At 39.2% G+C, this 20,376-nt stretch overlaps 1 protein-coding gene across 5 annotated transcripts in view; it reads right to left on the bottom strand.

The window, feature by feature from the left end:
- UNC5C (unc-5 netrin receptor C) overlaps nt 1-20,376 on the bottom strand; it is a 358,229-nt gene that overhangs the window by 91,559 nt on the left and 246,294 nt on the right. For all 5 annotated transcript variants that reach the window (XM_070505334.1, XM_070505335.1, XM_014834219.3 and 2 more), the window contains one exon: nt 8,341-8,444. In XM_070505334.1, the coding sequence (XP_070361435.1) occupies nt 8,341-8,444 (104 nt within the window). The remainder of the gene's footprint in view (nt 1-8,340; nt 8,445-20,376) is intronic.

Raw genomic sequence — 20,376 nt, 5'->3', positions numbered from 1 at the left:
GCAAAAGGCCGTTTTAAAAAAAGAAAAGAAACATTGCCACTCCGCCTGGAGCTATTGTGGAGATAATGTTCTAGATGTTCTCTCTTGCCAAGAGTCGAAGCCTACTTTGTTTATGCAGCTATTTGCTTTGCCGATTTGCAATAAAATAAGACACTCATTCACTTATGGGTTGAGCACTGTCCAACACACTTTGCACCTTTCTGTAGGTTTGTGAAAGTATGAGTATTTTTATGCTTTAAAAAGTGTTGCTCTTCAAGCAAGTTGAAAATATATCTTTGGACAATTGTAAAAAAAAAAAACAAAACAGCCAAAGGATAAAAAAAGCAAGTGGAAACTGTAGTGACATTTTGCTCAGTTGTAACTTCTGCAAAGCAATTTGCTAAGAAAGGGATTTTGTTTTCCTGCTGGGGAAGTACTCCATTAATTGCACATATGTCTGGCTCATTGCTTTTGAGAGCTGAATGTACACAGACCATATTGCAGAGGCGAACTCGTCTTGAAGGCTGAAAACTTCCATTTCTAAAATCTAAGTTCGACTAGGAGGAGAGAAAAGCATGGTGATAAGTGAACTAACAGTGACAACCACCAAAAGCCCAAATTAGAATGACTCTAGCACATAATAACTTCCAAGAGAGCAAAAAGGCACTGAAAAAAATACTAATTTTCCAGAGCAAAAGGGCTATAGATTGACAAGTCTGTGGATAGTTCCTAACCTATCTTTACTATAAATCTCCCTTTCAGGATAAGCAACTCTCAGCATTTCTTCTTATTTACCAACTAAGAGTGTGGGCGACTGTTGCTAAGTCTACCACCTTTGGAAAATACCCTCTTTTGCTCTCTCTGACTGCCATTTTTCATCTACAATGAGTTTACAATAAATAGTTCCTATAGGCAGTGGAGGATCATTAAAAGAAATTTCAAAGCAAGACAACTTATTGAAGAAACCGACACACTGTTTTTCAAGAAATAAGGGCTGGGGACATGAAAGGCCCTCCTGCCCATGATTATGGATGCCGGCCAGGTCACTGCTTGTTGCTGAAGCGCTGCTGAGAGAGGGACTGTATGTGAAAGTGGCCGAGGTCTACTGACCCCTGATTTTAGACCATCTGCTGAACTTTAGCACAGAAGATTTCATTTTCTTCTGAAAGTCCAAATATTTTCTAGATTTTATTCATTTAATAAAATCAAATTTAAAAATTGTGTTCAGGATTTTTTATTCCCATAGGAGTGAAAATATACCCTTTATTTCTCCACTTTTCTCCATCTCTTCTATTTCCACCCTAAGACAAGCAACCATCTTCTCTTGCTTAAGACAAGATCTCCTAAACAGTGGCCCTGCTTCCATTCTCACATTTCTAAAATCTATTTGCCATGCAGCAGCAAGAATGATCCCTGAAAGGCACATATCAGGGCAGGACAATTCCTTACTTAAAATCTCCAGTGCCTTTTCACACCTGCAGAGACGACTCCCCATCCCTGACCGTGTGCGTAAGCCCCGAGCTTGTCCTCCCTGCTCTCACTGCTGCCTTCCCGCCCCCTCATGGCTCCCTGTGTCTCAGAGACACTGGCCTCCTTTCCAATCCGTAACCACAGCAGCTCCTCCTGAGGATAGTCCGCTCCCCTGCCTGGTGCTTCATGACCCAGATCTTTTCAAGTCTGTCTCTTTCCTGTCATTCAGATCTCAGCTCAAATATTATCTCCTCAGATAGATTCTCCTTGGACTTTAAAGCGACTCCCAATCTCCAACAACCATCAACCTCTCAGATATGACCTTGTCTTATTTCCTCTAACTTGCAATTATCTGACAATATCTTGCTCATTTATTCTCATTCTTGTTCAGTGTCTTGTTTTGTTACCCTTTAGGAACTTTGACCGACTTGTATCTCCTGCGACTAGAAGAGTATCTGGCCCATGTTGACTGGACAATAAATATTTCTTGAATAAATGAATTAATGATTAAAAAATAAAACCTGCATTTTGTACCATACGCTCAAAGGAACCACTATGTACGTGCAGAAGTCATGCCACAAATCTATTATAAGTCAGAGAAGTTTTATTATTTCTTACCGTGTTTTAAAAATTGATGTTGATATTGTTTCATTTTATTATTATTTTTAATTTGGTTTATATGGTTATCTGGGCTTGTGGTGATCTCTGTGTATAGCTATTAGAGGATGACACTGGCAGAAAAACGCTTGGAGTGACCATGATAGAGAGGTGACGTTGGCAAATGTTGATTGGACCAATGCAAAGCTTACAAGGTGACTAGTAGTCAGGGAACCTAACACTTGTGCAAACTTGTTTGCAAGGCTGATAATAATCTCATAAGCAAAACCCCTTCTTGCTGCTACATACATGCTAGGAGAAAATTCCAACAGCTACTACTGGGCACTGAAAGCAAGGTCTCCCTCCAAATTAGCATTCAAACTCTCTTTTCTCTCCAAACCTCCTTTGCCTGCAAAGAATATAAAGCACAGCTTGGGAGGCAATGCACCTGCATGGAAATGCACCGATGCGAAGTTCCACTGATGAGAGAATGGCAGCGAAACATGCACATCTCTCATGAAACCCAGTGTTCAGTGGCCATATTAATAATCAATTCGATGGAGAGCTGCCGGACGCTGCACGGTTGGCGAGACCTCCAACTGCCTGCAGCTTTTTGCCCAGGCAGTACCAGCTTAAAAAATCTGTTCCCTGTTTATCAAGGCTAAACTCAGGAAAATAATCTATTCTTTTGCAATTCACCCCCTAGTTTGCCACTTGCTAATTAGAGATGCAAATGTTGATAAATAAGATGATAGTTTTTAAGCACAACTGGGTCAATAAGTTGAACACTGTAGCCTGTTCTTCCAATTAAACTATTATGAGAAATAGCTCAATTATAATTAGAGGAGCAATTATCCCCTTGTTAAAGGTGAAACAAATCACAAGTTTTGGGGAAAAATTGTTTTCTCCTTCTGCCATGCCAATAAATCTTGCATCCATTGATGTTTTGATCCCAGTAGTCTCCAGAAGAGATAATCTGGTGAAATAAAGCTTCTCTGAGTATATTTCTGGCTCACCATGTGACAGCAACATTTTCTAGGCATAAACTAAAATGAGCAAAGAGGGATTCATTTCACAGAGTGCTGCTATTACGCCACTGGAGCAACCCAGCGCTCGTTCATGGGCGGATGAATTTCCAGGCTTCTTTAGGGAGACGGGAAGGCTGCTGCTGAAAGGGAGGCACGGTCTCCCCAGAAATGAAGAAAAGTATTATATTTTTGGATTTCTCTTAGCAAAGCAGTTATTAAAAATACTAAGCAATACCATTTTAGAGTATTTCTGGAATTTATTTGTCTTTCTTTCACCTAGTCTACTTTTAATTTTAATATAATTATTATTAACCTGCCCTATAGTCCTTGGACCAAAGTAACCCCCAAGTTCCTTTATTCCCAGGCCTGGTGCGTTGGAGCTCTTCCAACTGATGGATTCCTTCACCCCACACTGAGTTTTCTCAGTAGGGTTGCATCTTCGTAGGTGAGAAACATCTTTTTTCTGGAAAATTCCATTTCCTGAGGTGCAGCCTCTGTGTCACTCCAACAGACCCTCTTTATTTCATTTAGTTAAATATACTTAGAGAATTGACTAAGTAACCTACAGTCTGTTGGTGTTAGAGATAAACATGAATAAAAACCCCCTTTTGTTCCTTCCTTCGCCAGAATCTAGTCAGGCAGGCCGAAGAGTAAACAGAGACCTTTCAACACAAGCAGTAGTTGCAGCTATATAAAATCATGGCATCTAGGGGCTGACGTTCAGTCAGTTGCAGTGGTTTGTCCATACCAGGTGTCAAATACTGAAATAGGGCTGTATCTGCTGCTGAATACTGGAGTGTCCCTCACCCCGAGTGCTGGCCGGCTCCCTGGAAACCCTGGGTTTATACCAGAAACAGTACAAGGCCCTTAGACTCTGCCCCTATGCTGAGGAAGCCAGTGGTTGCTAAATGTCTTTAAAGAATTAGATACAAAGAAAGGGCTTGGCAAGGAGACCAGAAGAGGCAGCAGCCAAGCCCAGAGCTCTGAAATCCTTGTACTTCCTCCCTGGGGTACCCACAACATAGTTTTCCTTAACCAGTGAGTACTGAGAGGAGTTCTTAGTCAAAACTGTCACCCCCTGGAGAGATGGAGTGTAAGGAACCCTTGGTTGGCCTCTTCCTCCCCCGAGACTTTCTTTGGCACTCTCTTTCCTTCAACTCTGAAAAGGTGAACTACCAACAGTGGCCTCAGCTCAAATCTTCTCTTTGGGAGGAAATATGAGGGCTGGTTCAAAGTCCTAGGACCACGATAACTAAATGGACAATGGTGACTTTAAAAGTCAGAGTAAGGACAGCAGCACATCAGGACTTGCTGTAAATATTTACATTAACAAGTCATTTGCAAAGTAGATATTTATAAGGGCGTTTCCTTGTTTTATTATTATTATTATTATTATTTTTGAGGAAGATTAGCCCTGAGCTAACATCTGCTGCCAATCCTCCTCTCTTTGCTGAGAAGACTGGCCCTGAGCTAACATCTGTGCCCATCTTCCTCTACTTTATATGTGGGACACCTACCACAGCATGGCTTTGCCAAGTGGTGCCATGTCCCTACCCCGGATCCGAACTGGCAAACACCGGGCTGCCGAAGCAGAACCGGCGCACTTCACCGCTGCGCCACCTGGCAGACTCCTCATTTCCTTGTTTTAAGGCTCCACAATATTGTCATTTGTAGCGTCTATGGACGTTAACCAAGCAAGTGGCTAGAGAATACAAGAGGGCATCTTGGTGATTCTTCACAGGACAGAAGCTTCATCTCTGCATACCCCACAGTGCCCAGGAGAGAAGCAACATGTTCAGTGACTCATTTGCATTCAAGAGTTTGAATTCAGTCTTCTGTAAATCAATGTGATAATATAATAGTATGAATAATGGCTGATGTTTCTCGAGTGCTTTCTATATGTTCTAAGTGATTTGCATAGATCATCTCATTTAAACTTCACAATAGTTGTGAAGACACACTGTTACGCAGTGTTACAGTCATGCATTGCTTAACAACGGGGATATGTTCTGAGAAATGTGACGTTAGGTAATTTTGTCATTGTGTGAACATCATAGCGTATACTTACACAAACCTAGATGGGATAGCCTGCTACACACCTAGGCTCTATGGGACTAATCTTTTGGGACCACTGTCATATATGCAGGCTGTCGTTGACTGAAATGTTATACAGTGCACGACTCTACCTTTATTACCTCCATTTTATAATTGAGGAAACTTAGGGACTGAGAATTGAAATATCTCGCCGAAAGTCAAAGAGTGGAACATGTGACACTTGGGTTTAAACCTAGTTTAAGGGAATTATTTTAACATTCTGTAGTGGAAACTAAAGCCCAAATAGGGGAAAAATTAAATGCTATTTATTACCTCAGAAATGCCTGTGCCATTGTGACTTAAGATTAGTAGCGTTCTTTAGAAGCTTACCAACTTGTATGGGAAGAAAGAAAATTATTGCCTCCTAATATTCTACAAAGAATCTACTTCGACGGTGGAGTTAAACATATAAAACAAAGATCAATCGAATCAATCAGCCGTGTATTCACTGAGCATTTACTATCCAAATTTGTCAGAATCATTCACCTTGGATACAAAAGAAGCACAAATCCTTGCCAATGTGGCCTGATATCTTAGGGACCAATTTTATTTATGGTAAAACACAAGAGTTTTACCTGCTGGTTTCCCTTTAAGACCAATATTTCATTCTATGCTTTTTATGCTTTTAGATTCCTCAGACAAACAAATGAAATACTGAATAATGAATTCATTTATCATTAAATTAAAATAATCTTACAATCCTTAACTCACCAACTTACATGTCATCCCTTTCTTTTTTAATTTATCTGCCCCTCTTAAGCAAATGACAGTTGTACCATGTCATATTAAGGTATTCATTAGCTTTCTGATCTTGGTGATTCTAAGGGTGTTGAAAAGAATCTACATAGAAGTTTATTAGCCTGCTCTTGAGCATGTGTATTTGATCTCTCTTCTGACTTCAAAAAGAAAAAAAGAAAAAAATACGCATTAAATATAGTTCTTTGAATGTCAAATGGGTATATGATTTTTGAGCTTGCCAAGTGTTAATTGGTCTCTTCCCCAGTGAAAATACAAATAAAATTCACAGCCAATTAGTTTGCAGTCTTGAATCTTTCCTCCTTGACAAAATGAACCACTTTGTTGAAGAGACTAAAAAATGAAGAAATTACTAGTATCTCCTCATTGAAAATCTTTGAAGGAATCAGCTATCCAAGAAACATCGAGTAAAAATGAGGCTATGGATACCCATGTTACTCAGGATATGGTTTTGTCCTTAAGGTAGTTTAGTGGAGGAGGTTTGCATTAGAATTTTAGAAATATAATTGAGGAGACTGATGCACTATTGTAATAAGTGAAATGAAATATTGAACAGAGAAGAGTTGCCTCCCTTCTAATCACAATAAATCATACTGTGTGTCAGTGTTGGAAGATAAGTTTTGTGTGGTTGGATAAAACATCTATAATCATGCAAAGTCTCTGATAAAATGTTAGAAAGCGCCATGGGATGCCAGTTACAAGGCAAAAATAGCTCTCTTCTTTCAAAGCAAAAAAGGAAATTTCATTAAGAGTGCCACTTTGAGTCTTTGCATTAACACATGGAATTATGAATGGGTGTAACAGAAAAACAGAGTCATTTTGTAAGGGCCTGGATAAATTTCTAATCAGCTTATTATGATTATTAATTTGGAAAGACCAATCAGATGTTTAATTTTGTTGTCGTGAGACCAGCTACGTGAGCTGACTCCCACCTTTGCTTGAACCTTCAAAAGACTGAAAAACTACAGAAATCTAATTGTAAATGCATTGTTAACTATTAAACATGTTTTTGGACAACGTTGCAAGTCTCAGTACTACTATTCTGCAATTTCACAAATAGGGAAAATTCAGGGCTTACTCTTACAAAAAAATCAGCTGACCCACATTCAGGCCCAAATTGTAAAATTACAAAAATTGGTTTTTTCCCTATATGCAATAAAGAATAACAATTCCAAAGGACTGAGTGTAGTGTGGAGGCTAACAAGGACCACCAAGACATTGGCAGCTATGTCATTTGTCAAATTAAAGTTTTTCTGGTTTCATAGGACACTGGATCAGCTAGGGCAATAGTGTTTGATGCACATTAGGATGTCTCCCAATAATTATAAAAGGGTAACATTTTTCAGAGTTTGGAATTATTTCGTAACAAAGAGAAGACACAGTATCAGATTATTTTCCTCAGCAGTATGCTCTAAGATGATGGTGAGTGTCTCAAGAGAGCATGGCTCTCTCTGTGGTCTTGTAGGCCTATCCCCCATGGACAGGCATTTTTAAGGGCACTATATTGTTTGGTGCTAATGAGTTGTTTTTTGGTTTTGTTTTTGTGTGTGTGTGAGGAAGATTGGCCCTGAGCTAACATCTGTTGCCAATCTTCCTCTTTTTGCTTGAGAAAGATTATTGCTGAGCTAACATCTGTGCCCATCTTCCTCTACTTTATGTGAGATGCCTCCACAGTGTGGCTTGACTGGCAGCATGTAGGTCCACACCTGGGATCCAAACCTGCAAACCCTGGGCCACTGGAGCAGAGTGTGCAAGCTTAACCACTACACCACCGGGCCAACCCCTGTTTGGTGCTAATGAAAAGTCATGGTATGAATCTGATGCATAATACTTCATTAGCAACCAATAGGCTTTGTTTTAGAAAACCATGAAAATGAAGAGCTTGATGGAAAGCTTACAGGATGAAACTAATTGGCGCTTGTTATTCCTCAAACATGTTTTTATTCATGATGTGTGAATATGGCTTTTAGGTATGTCCATGATTACATCGTGGAACAGGAAATACATATGTGGAATGCACCCGATCACAGACACACACAGACACATACACAGACATGCTGCTTACATTTTTTGCAATATTATCGAGAACAACAATAAAATTGACAGTGCATTATTAAGTCATACCATCTCTTTCTATGATAAGTGCCAGATAAAATAAAGCAGTGTTTCTAATTTCTTAAAGAGAATGACAAAATTAAACCAAGCTGCCTGTGGCTTTGTCCAGTGGGGCATTCTAATTGACTCCCAAGTCATTAATCAGTTCCCAATCAATCCATTTTGCCAGCAGCAGGCAGTTAGGACTCCATTACCAACCATTCATCATGCCATCCCCTAATTCACTGCACCATTAGCCATGGGTTAGGCCTCTGTTAGAATAACTAAGTGCCAATTCCTAAATGCAAAGAATTCTTGTTACCTCAGCCACTGGGATCCCTTCAGGTGGTCGACACTGGAGCAAGACTTCCTGTTCCAAGGACACTTCCTTTCCCAGAGGTTCCTGCTCAAAAGTCTTCCGCAGATCTGAAAAGCACAGGTAATAAAATATATGACAAAACTAATTAATATTTATTTATTTATAGAAAGTGCAATAAAAACTTTTCAGTTTAGTATTTTATATGTCTTTGCATTTTTTTAAACATATGTTGTTAGTACTGTACCATAATCTAGGTGATTACATTCTGTGTGGTGGAAATTATGAAATTCAGAGGCTATTAACTGTTCCAATTTTAGTCTTCACTAGGATGCTTTGGAAACTTCCATTTAGCAATTAATGAAATTTATTCATTGCATTTCCTCAGTATTTCTTGATAATCAACTATGATGATTTTTTTTGGTTTTTGTTTTTTGCTGAGGAAGATTTGCCCTGAGCTAACATCTGTGCCAATCTTCCTCTATTTTTTGGTACATGGGACACCTCCACAGCGTGGTTGGTGAGTGGAGTAGATCTGCACCTGGGATCTGAACCCACAAACCCGGGCTGCCAAAGCAGAGCTTGAGGAACTTTAAGCACTCTGCCATGGGACCAGACTCATGAGGATCAAATTTTTAATCAAAAGAATCCCATTGGCATGATTTTTATACATACATAGTCCCTTATGTACATAAATATTTTCCTCTTTCGTACATTAGATAGTATTAAAGTTGTAGTATCTCTGAGATCTTTTGATCAATAACTCAAAAGCAACTTTCTGTTTTAGAGTAGGAAACGGGATGTTGGAGTCCTGAAAGAATGAATATAACTTCCTGAGGTGTCTCAAACGCAAGGCAGGAAAAAGAACAACTACTGAGATGAGTCCATAAATCCCTCAATATGTAATTATGTGGCCATTCTTCAATTAGAAGATTAAAAAGCCATTTCTTCCCAATATGTCAAGTACCTAATTATGTATTTATATAGTTACAGTTGCTACAGCAATGTACAGTAGACGTCTAAAAACTGTTATAGATGGACACAAAAATGTTATAAACTAGCTTGCCATTTAAATACCAAAATTTAAAAAATGAATGATTCAGCCATAGAGCTTTGAAGCTGTACCAAAAAAAAAGCCCAAAATTTATTTCGTACTTGTACAGTTCAGCTTTTTCCAATTAAAAGTTATTAAGATTTTATCCAGTTGATTTTAATAAAAAATTAATGCATTGGTTCTTTCATCCCATGTTGTTGGTAAAAACTTAAGAACGTAAAAAGCACCATTTCAGCCTATGGAGCTAATGAGTGGGAACCTGCAGACTGGAGGTATACCCCCAATTGTCTTCCACAGAGAGATCAGAGGGCGCTGCCTGGAGAAACCACTGAGAAGAAGGTCCATTGTTACAAACTTGCCATTTTGTTGAATTTCTTGGCAGAAAAACGAAAAAATCTTCAAGAGCTTCGGGGTTGTGAGAAAATTATGGATCTATGTAGATCTGAGGTAAAACAAGAGACCCTCCAAATGGCTACACAATTTCCGTGAGAAAAGTACTTCTAATTTGACTATTAAGAAACTGAGTATATTGCAGAAATGAACATTTAAGTTCAGAGAGTTGTTAGAACTTGAAAGTTACCTAAACCGCGCACTTATTTTAGATATAAGGATCATGTTTATCAAATTACTCAAATCCTCATAGCAAAATAATCGTGCTGCATTAGAACCCTCTGGCTCTTGATTTGACACAGATTTTGCCATCCCACACACCCGTTTAACATCTCTTTTGGGTACTCTGTGCCCTTCCAACAGAAACGTTAAAACTTTTTCTACTCTTTTTCTTCTGATGTGGCAGTTTCTCTTTGTTTTTGATCTGCATTAAGACAAAAATTTTGGCTAAACACTAATGAAAAGTAAGAGCAGCAACTAACAACTTTTTGGGGATATAATGGTCTCGACAAGGTATATCTAGAAATGATTCTGAAAATCTTCCATCTGATGTGGGGTAGGGCAAAGACACTGACAGAAATGAGTTTTCAAATCAAGTAACACGTTAACTCGCTCTCAGTTATTTTTTCCTTTTTTTTTTTTTTTTGCTGAGGAAGATTTTCCATGAGCTAACATCTGTACCAATCTTCTTCTGTTTTGTATGTGGGTCACCTCCACAGCATGGCTGACAAGTGGCATAGGTCTACACCCAGGAATGGAACCCAGGAAGAGGAGTGTGCCAAACTTAACCATTACGCTATGAGGCTGGTACTCCACTTTCAGTTTTTAATCAGCATATCACAAAATAAGGCTGAGAATAAGAAAGAGTGAGGTATATATAACTAAATAGAACAAATTCCTTTAATACTTATTAATTATCTCCTTATGGTAGACACTTTATTAGGTACTTAGGATGAAGACATGTAAGATACAGAATCAAGACTAGAAAAGTAAGCTAAGATCTATTTATGAAAGGCTTTCTGCGATTCTAAGGAATGGCAAGCCCTCAAAGGCTTCTAAGCAAAGGAGAGAGATCAGATGTCATATTGTCCTCAGTGTGACAGATGGATTGAAGTGTTGGTTAAGAGACAGAAAGTAGTTAGGGATTCATTTGGATAGACCAGGAAGGATGATGGAGTCCTGAACTTAGCTGGTGATAGTGGAGAGGAAGAGGAAAAAGAAGATTCTGGAAATAAATAGATGATGTACTTGGGATGACCTAGGCATTTGCAGAGTGCTAGGAGGCAAAGGTACACTACATTCTTAGCTACTGCAATTGTTAAATTATTACCATCACCAAGTGAAATAGTACTGAATTTGGCAGGAAAGTGGGAAGAAAGCAAATTTATTTTGGTACGCGTTCAGTTTGGTGCGTCTGTAGGATATTCAAACAGACAAGTCCAGTAGGTCCAGATCATGGTTTCTCAATCTCAGCACTATTGACATTTGGGACTGGATAATTCTCTGTTGTGGGGTTATCCTGTGCATAGCAGGATGCTTTCAGAATCCCTGGACTCTGCCCACTAGACACCAGTGGCACCTCTCTCAGCAATGACGAAATCAATTCCTCTAGACAATGCCAAATGTCCCCTAGGGGAAAAAAATCACCCTAAGTTGAGAACCACTGGTCTGGAGTTTGGTAAAGAAGTCCTGGTAGAAGGTTTGTGCTTCCTTGCCTAGGAGACAGTTGAAGCGCTAGAAATACATGACACCACCAGGGGAAAGACTGCAGCATAGAACAAAGAGGACACCAACATTCAAGAGGAAAAGCTGTCAGCAAAAATGACATGGAGAGAGCAAAGAGGGAGGAGACAAACCAAAGATAAGTGTCAGAGGAGCCAGGAGGAGAATAAAGTTTTCAAAAGTTTGGAGGCCATCAGGACAAACGCAGCGAAGGACCCAGAGGGGAGAAAAAGCCATTGGTTTGCAAAATTTAGGAGCGAAGCGGGAGTAGAAGTCAACCTATGTTGAGAGGGGTAGCGGAACTGGGAAAATAACTATCATGAGAACCTATTACTCTTTTGTAAAATTTTATGGTGACGGAAGTCAGCAGTACCATTAGGGGTGATGAGTTTGAATGCAACATGGTGTAATTCTTCTTAGGATCCGGTGTCATTTTTGGCATAGTTTTCAAATTCCTGCCACATGAAGGCACATCTTATGAGGATCTTTGTTTCCCGATTGAGTATCGTGACTGCACGCTGGAAGCACGTGCATCCAGACACAGGTTCACCTGAACCATTATTGAATACAGTACAATTATTTTGTTTTAATGGTTTGGCTTTAAACTCTATGTAAATTTTATCTGATTTCTAAAATGATCTCATATTAACCCCCTACAAGGCAATACTTCTTCCTGAAAATTCCTTTTAATTCCTTCCATAAAACCTCTCTTCTAGCTTTCAGGTTGTGTAATGAGCGTAGAATATATTGGGCTGTGTACCACAGCAGCTGCTCCTTTCAGTACGCCTCCACAGGACTCTGCGAGCGGAGGGTAGGTAACATTTTAAACATATCCTTCATCATTTGGAGAGATGTGACAGAAGACAGGCCGGGTGCCTTGCAGGCAGAGAGAACACAAGGGTGACGAATGAATAAGCATGAAAAACGGACACTTGTCTGGGAATTAGATGTAAAACAGAATGATTCCGAATAATGTGGGCCTTCCCGTCAGGAAAAAAGATGAGCTTCTGCCCTTGGAAGACCTTTAGGATTCTACATTTCTGTTTTCTTTCCATTAGTTGTAAGGCTGCTACTAAAATAAGTATAAAGTCCTTTCATTATAACCCAGATTACTTTTGCAATGTCAACTTGGCCTCACTCTGATTGAGCCGTTGATTCCACCAATTAAAAGAAAAATCAGCTTTGTCATATGCGTGCATTCAGAGAGATGTTTACTTAAGAACATGAATATTGGCTTACTAAATCCATACAGCGAAATCCAATTAGCAGATGGAGAATCTGACTTGAAACTATACAGATTTCTATTTACCCTTGACACAGTAATCAAAGAAAGCCTTTTAGAACACACACATGTGTGGGAGCATATGACGTCTCACTTTTATTGTAGAATTTTGATGTTTTCACTGAATTCCTTTTGCACAATAATAATACCGTGGTTACAAATTATCTATGACATGGAATCTCATAATTCACAGCAGTCTACAAACACGAACTCTGCTTTATGACAATGTGGTAAACGGAAAGAAGGCTAAGTGGGGGTTTGAAGACTTTGTGGCCTTCTCCTTTCTCATTTGTAAAATGAAAGAAAACAACAGGATGTTTTTGAAGGTCTCTTTTGCCATATATAAAGACCAATGACAGAATAGACTAACATTTTCAATACATATTTTAGGGGAAAAAAGCTTCTACTTTGTCGAATAAGACACTTCCTGGTTGTGATGGATCTTTAAGGGGATATACCAATTATGAGAAATGACAGAAGAAATTATTTTTTAATAACTTACTAGTTGACGCATGTTTGAAGAGAATATCATATAATATTCCCCTCAGGACAGTTTTCATGGAAGTTTTGGACACTTGGATATACAACCAAGGGTTCAAGTTAGAAAATGGGGAAAAGGGTGGGCTCCAGAAGATTCAGTTTTAAAAATATCAGAAAATTCTTCGTACAAATCCAAGAGAGCAAATAAGGTACATCACAAGGACAGATGAAAAGTAAAGTTCTCATGATTGTAAATGCATTGAAAATTACTGTGACAAAACTAATTTTCTCCCTCCTTGGAGAGACAGGAAGAGAAATGCCTACCCCAAACAGCAAGCAAGAAAGCCCATCATGTCAATGTGCGCGTTTATGAAAGTGGACAAAAGTCATGTCTCCTTTGCAGGGACATCCCCAAGCAACTTTGCCTGACACCACATGCAAAGGGTGAGTGTGGCCTACAACCAAAAAGGCTAGGTGCACAGGCACAGCTTTGAGTATAATGGATCACACCACCATCCAAGCACCTGTGACCTCTGCTGATTTGGGAAAGAAACTAGGAGAAAATAGCAGCAAAGGATTTCCCTATGGTGTCTGGGCAGGCAGGCTGCTGATACTACCATCTGTGAAAAAGAAAATAAATATGTTCTTTCTCCAAGTTATTTTTATGTGTGAGGAAGATTAGCCCTGAGCTAACATCTGTGCCCATTTTCCTCTATTTTATATGTGGGATACCGCCACAGCATGGCTTGATAAGTGGTGTGCAGGTCCGCGCCTGGGATCCAAAGGCCGCTGAAGCAGTGTGCAAACTTAACCACTACACCACCGGGCCGGCCACTCAAAGTTTTTTAAAAAAGGACTCACATTTTTAAAAAATTTGTATTCCCTCAACAATGGTACTTCATTCAGGAAGATTTATAGAATAAAATATTTTTCAAAGACAAAATCTTGGTGATGTGATAAACTGATACTAAGAAGTCAGGAGTTTTCTGAAGGGTATACTTCAATAGACTATTATAGTGGAAATTAAAAATCTTTAAATTCCACAGAATAATAACATATAAAGGAAATATTATCTTATTAATGTTGGTTGTTTTTTGGTTTTAGACCTCACAAGGTTTTATGAATATTAAAAGAGATATTGAATCTGAAAAGTTTTTGGAAGATTACAAAGCACAAAACACACGTAGTAAATTACTACAACTATTTCTATTATTATTCAGAGAGTTCTAGAATGAAAGATGATTACTCATATGAGTAAATTTTCAACATGTCATTCTCTTATATACTTTGGCCATACGGTCTATAAACTATAGTATCTAATATTCCTTATTATTTTTATAGAATTTAAGGTTTATTCCTGTGTTTTTTAAACTGCATGTCATGACCCCTTAGAGGGTTATGAAATCAAGGTAGTGGATTAAAAATCAGCATTAAAAATTATGAATTTGAATAAATAGAGAATATCAAGATGTATCATGCATAGTATTATGTATGTATGTGTGTATGCACACACATACACACATATCTGTGTATTTGTATGTATGAGGAGATGAATATATGCTTAGTGGATAATGATATAAATATATTTTTTATTGTAGGTCACCTTGAAAAAGATTTGAAAGCAACTGGGAAGCAAGCTAACCTTGTGGTTAAGAATAGGGTCTTTGGCAGGGACAAACTTGGGTTCAGAGCCTGTCTCTACCACTTGACCAGCTGTGTGACCTTGAGTACATTGCCTAACCTCTCCTTGCCTTAATTTCTTCAGTTGGAAAATGGGTATGAAAATAGCATTACTTTACAGGATTATATAGGAAGAAATACCGATAAAATTCTAACATTATGCCTGGAATAAATATGTACCCAAAAAATAGTAATTCCCCACCCCATCTTTTCCCTATAGTATTGGAATTTTATTATGCTATATTACAAACATTAAGCATTATCATTATTAGTTAAAATAAACATAACCAAGTGGTACAAAACAATTACAAGGGTGGGAGGATTGAAGGTGTGACTTCAACAGTCAAAGTGTGACTGTTGATTGAAGGTGAGTGTCACAAAGAGAAATCCCAGGACTACCATACATCTGCTTGATAAAAATGCAGATTTCACACTTGGGCCCTGGGAATCTACACATTTAACTGATGTCACATGTGTGTTTTACACACAGTACTTAAATCTGAGAACCACTGATTGATTGATTGATTGATTATTTAAGGAACACCCATGATACGCAGGGCACTGTGCTAGGCCCTGGAGACACGGAGGCCGGGGGGGGGGGGGGGCTGGCGGGGAGGGTGGGGAGGGTGGGTTTGGGAGCCTGTGGGAACCAAGCCAGCTTGCTTCTGCACTGTGGCTCTTACCACCTATTTTGTAATGAGTCCCTGTTGGTGTTTCCACAGCATCAGGAGAGCTCACTCCTTTCAGGCAGACAGCTGCCATTGTCTCGCACACGAATGGAAACCTTGTGTGTCTAGGTGCCATGCAGGTAGCATAAATGGGAGAAAGTTAGGCACGAGAATTTTTCTCTTGAAACATGGCACCTACAAGGGCTGTCTTTTATTTTCTAAATATTAATAGAGACATAGGTACAAAACCACTCCACTTAACTTTTTACTCTTGCTACTCAGCTCTAGTTGCATGTTGCCATATAGGAGTGCAGGCTCAGTGTGCCACAGACTCCATATTTGATGGCTAACAGAAGCTAATAATGTGGATTATTACGTAAATTTTTGAAAAATTGTGTATGTTGTCAACGGGTTAAAATTTTATCAAAATACCTGTGTGGGCCAACATTTTGAGGGCCAAGCCAAAAGTTGGTGGGCCATATTGGGCCTATGGACTGCGCTTTGAGATGCCGGTCTAGCAAGTTTAGTGCTGAGAGTGTCACAGTTATCTTCATGCTTCTTGTGGCCTCTCTCCCACCTCAGAGAGAACACCCTAGGCTTTTCCCCACAGCTCCTCTCTCCGACCTGCGGGCTTAACCAAGAGAGCTGACCAAGAGATCTTGGTGGACAAATCTGCTTCTGTTAGTAGGATTGCATGTATAACATTTTCTGAATTAGTATTTTATAATTATTAGTTTATGCTCCCTTACCTACTTTCAGAAAGACTGTTCGGCATTAAACATTAGGACTTCAGAAGATTAAGTGACATTTTAAATAAATGGAAACTATTAGCACCTGAATCAAGAGAATCAAAGTTTGTTGATGGCAGAAAAGACACTTTGTCATCATTTCTGTAATTCCTGATGATGACATAGGAAAAATATGTCCCCACATTCTTTTCTGAACAAATGTCTTCCTTGCTACGGTTGCTATGTACAAAAACCTGAAGCTCTTTCATGGACAGAAGGAAACTGTCAAGAGTGGGCATGATCTGTGCTCAACTCTTGTTCTTTGGAGTAGAAATGGCGAATATTCGGTACCCTGCCTTCCCTTCCAGCGCACGTGTCCATAACTAATCAACCGTGATCATGATATTCTTTTCTGTAGAGTCTGGATTTAGCCTCACGATCCTCCCCAGCAGAGGACGCTGGGAGGCCACAACTAAGCAGGAGCGAGCATTCCAGATGTAATGCATTTACGTTCCCCACCTAGAGTTCACTGCACAGAACTTCCTGGATGAGGTACGTCTGCACAGTTAGCCATCTTTCTATCAGATGTTATATCACTGCTAAGTTTTGCCTCAGAAAGACAAAGCAATCTCAGCCAATTGGATGCTAAATTTATAAATTTTAAAAATTCCTTGAGGTCAAATATATCTTGGTGTTTGGTGCTTAGTACATGTAGATCCTTAATGAATGCCAAATTGATTCAATTTCCCAAATAATCTGGCCACCCCCTTTACTGAAGGTCTGGGAACAATTTCTCTCATGATGGACAACTGAAAAAGCCCTTAGAACTCACACAGTACAGCCCCCTTACTGCACAGACAGTACAACCAGGACCTGAAAGGCTAACTCACTTGTTCAAGCTCACCAGCTACCCCACGGCGTGGATCTGTTGAAGGACGAGTATTGCACTGTGGTTGTATTTGTTTTCTATAGAAATCACCACAAACCTAATGGCTTCAAGTGACAGACATTTGTTTTCTCATAGTCTGGAGGCCAGCAATCTGAAATCAGCCTCACTGGGCCACAATCAAGGGGTCGGCAAGGCTGCACTCAATCCAGGGATTCTCGGGGGGAAGCCACAGCTTGCCTTGTCTAGTCTGGTGGCTGCCAGCATTCCTTGGCTTGTGGCTGCATCCCCCAAACCTCTGCCTCTGTGCTCACACTGCCTCCTCTTCTATCTGTGTCAAATCTCCTTCCGCCTTTCTCTTATAAGGACACTTGTGATTGGCATTTAGGGCCCACTCGTATAATCCAGAATAACCGCCTCATCTCAAGATCGTTAATGTAAGCACATCTGCAAAGATCCTTTTTCCATGTAAACTAAGATTTGCAGGTTCCAGGGATGAGGCCCTGATATGTTTGGGGCCATGATCCAGTTCACCATGGGGTTACACTCATTGAGCCTGTATCCACCTGCTTGACTTTAATCCTGTTTCTGTACTTAATGAGGTTTATGTGCTTTGTTTCTTCATCCCTGAAGTGAGGATAATTAGGGTGCTTATCTCATAGCGTTATTGTGAAGATTAAATGAGGTAATACACATAAAAACTCTTAGGACAGTGCTGTTACATGAAAGTCTTCTCTAAATGTCCTTGTTTAGATACCCACTCCATCCGGCCTCAAATCAGTGTAGCTGTCAAACTCTGAGTTCATGGCTGCACTGATATTTAATTAAATAAATTAATTACTGTATTTATTTCTACCAAGAGGCCACGCTCCAAGTATGAGAATGAAGCTTCCTGCCTCCCGAATGGAGCTGGTCCTGACCCAGCGGCTCTAGACCCAGGGAAATTCTGTCCGTGGAAGAGTCCCACGCAGTGTTTATCTGCTGTTGGACATCTTCTGTCCTTTCTGCCGCAGGCCTGACCCTGCGTGAAGCAAATACAGCTGCCTGACTATGATGCAGATTTTCAAGCTTTCAAATAAACTTGCAATTAACTATTTTCCATGCTCAATGAACAGAGGTGCTAGACACATTTTAACTTCTCAAAATTTTGTTTTAATGTACTTTCAAAGGGTTCCTCTAGCAAATAAAATAATTCCACGGTCACATATAATAATAATAATACCTGCGTTCTTAAAGGGGAAAAATATACCTTTCTCCCAATAACGACAAAAAGGGCTAATTATGTCATCATATAAAGTATAACTTGTACTTAAACCACCAAATCTGGCTATTAGCGAGAAGTAAGTGCTGTGAACCAAGCAGTACAACCGATTTCGGGAGAGCTAGATCAGCGTTCTGAGCTTCGGGCGCTTATTAAAGGTGAAAAACACCTGACAATGCCACAGTATCCTAGAAAGTTGGCTACGGTTTTCTTTTCCAGGAAAAAAAGTATTTTATCATTGCTGGAATTTTTTAAAAATCATGAAAAAAATTTTTATATTCAGCCACTCGTGATTTTTAAATGTAAGGGACAAAGTAGATAAAAAAATGTTGGGTGGAGTTTTTTTACTTGCTTTTTCTTCTCTAATATTGTAAAATACAAAACAAAACAAACAAAAAACAACCAACCAAACAACAAAAATAAACCATATGAAGTTTCTTCCATGGTTAGAGTGAAAAGTCAAGAATTTTGTTACATATTTCTGTAAATCTGTACAACGAATTGGACTGCAAAGAGTAAAGTTTGTTTAAAACTCAGATTTACCATTTCCTAAACAAGTGACTTGGGCAAGTTACCTAATATTTCCATGCTTCTATTTGGTTATTTGCATAATAAGGACAATCACAGAACATACCTCAGAGGCCTGCTGGGGCATCACCCCGCGGGGCTTACAGCAGAGTCAGGCACACGCCAGGAATATTGACTACTAGAACACAGAGCTTTCTAAAGCCAAAAGAATGAAGACGAAAGACTTTGATTTTATTCCTGTAATTATTTTGTAACCTCTTTTTGCCATTTAAAAAACTAGTGTTTTTGACCAGTCCTGGGAATTTACCTCGGACAGCTTCATAATATCATAGAGTTCATATCCAGGGACGGAGGTTGGAATGACCTTTAAGCAAACCAGCAGAAGGATTGTCGTGGCAATGTCTTCAGATGTGGGGAAGCAGGGCTGTCCCTTACTGCAGAGACAGCCACTGAGGTCATTGAAACAGAGAAATCTGGGTGAACAAAGTCTTCGCAGAGGGGACGTACAATTTCAGTCATTCTTATTTATTTCTTGGCTTTGGGGGCATTTATAGAACAAACATAGTTGTATTCAGAAAGTTTTGCTAAAGAGTTTTTTTAAAAATAAATATTTTAGAGCTAGAACTCCAAGTGACATCCATTACAGAGAAAAGGAGGGAAAACCCCCCGCCATACAAGCCACGCTTATATTCACACTGCATCTTTAGTTTCAGAAAAAAATGATTATATGTCATCACCATATTTTTTAAGGTATGTTTTAGGGATAAATAATAAGAAACATGCCAACTTTATGGATGAGGAACCTGACATATCAGAAAGTTAAGGCTCTTTTCTCAGAGTACAAAAAAAATACGATTGCAGACAAGCTTTTTTGCAAATAAGCATTTTAGCCATAAACTTCCCTTTTCGTCCAGCATAAAACATTCCTTTAATAACACATCTTAGTTCAGTGGGCTACCAGCCCCCCTATAACACATAGATAGATGCTCACCCCCCAAAATATAACTGACAGAACAGTGTTCAATCAATTGGATGTCTACCTCTCAGAATAAATATGGGCTACAAATGTCTACACATTTGTAGGAGCTCCATGAATCTTGGGGACTTCTGTCCAAATACAAAAGTAAATGTGTTTTGGAAAAATACAAACTGATGCAATCAGATAGGTTTTAATCTTGACAGAGGAACCATACGATGAGCTATTTAATAGAACGGTTGAGATATATATGAAACAAGGAGAAATTATTATTAAAGACGTCTATTATCTAAAAAGTCTAAATTGTGCAATTAATCTCATCTATTTCTAAATTTGGTCTCTATAACTTACAATGGGCTTATTGGGGGCTGAAGTCGTTGCACAAGT

The sequence above is a fragment of the Equus asinus genome, chromosome 3 (assembly GCF_041296235.1).
Source record: "Equus asinus isolate D_3611 breed Donkey chromosome 3, EquAss-T2T_v2, whole genome shotgun sequence".
NCBI lineage: Eukaryota > Metazoa > Chordata > Mammalia > Perissodactyla > Equidae > Equus > Equus asinus.
Note: the sequence above shows the minus strand (reverse complement) of the source record. Positions and strands in the feature narration are given on the sequence as shown.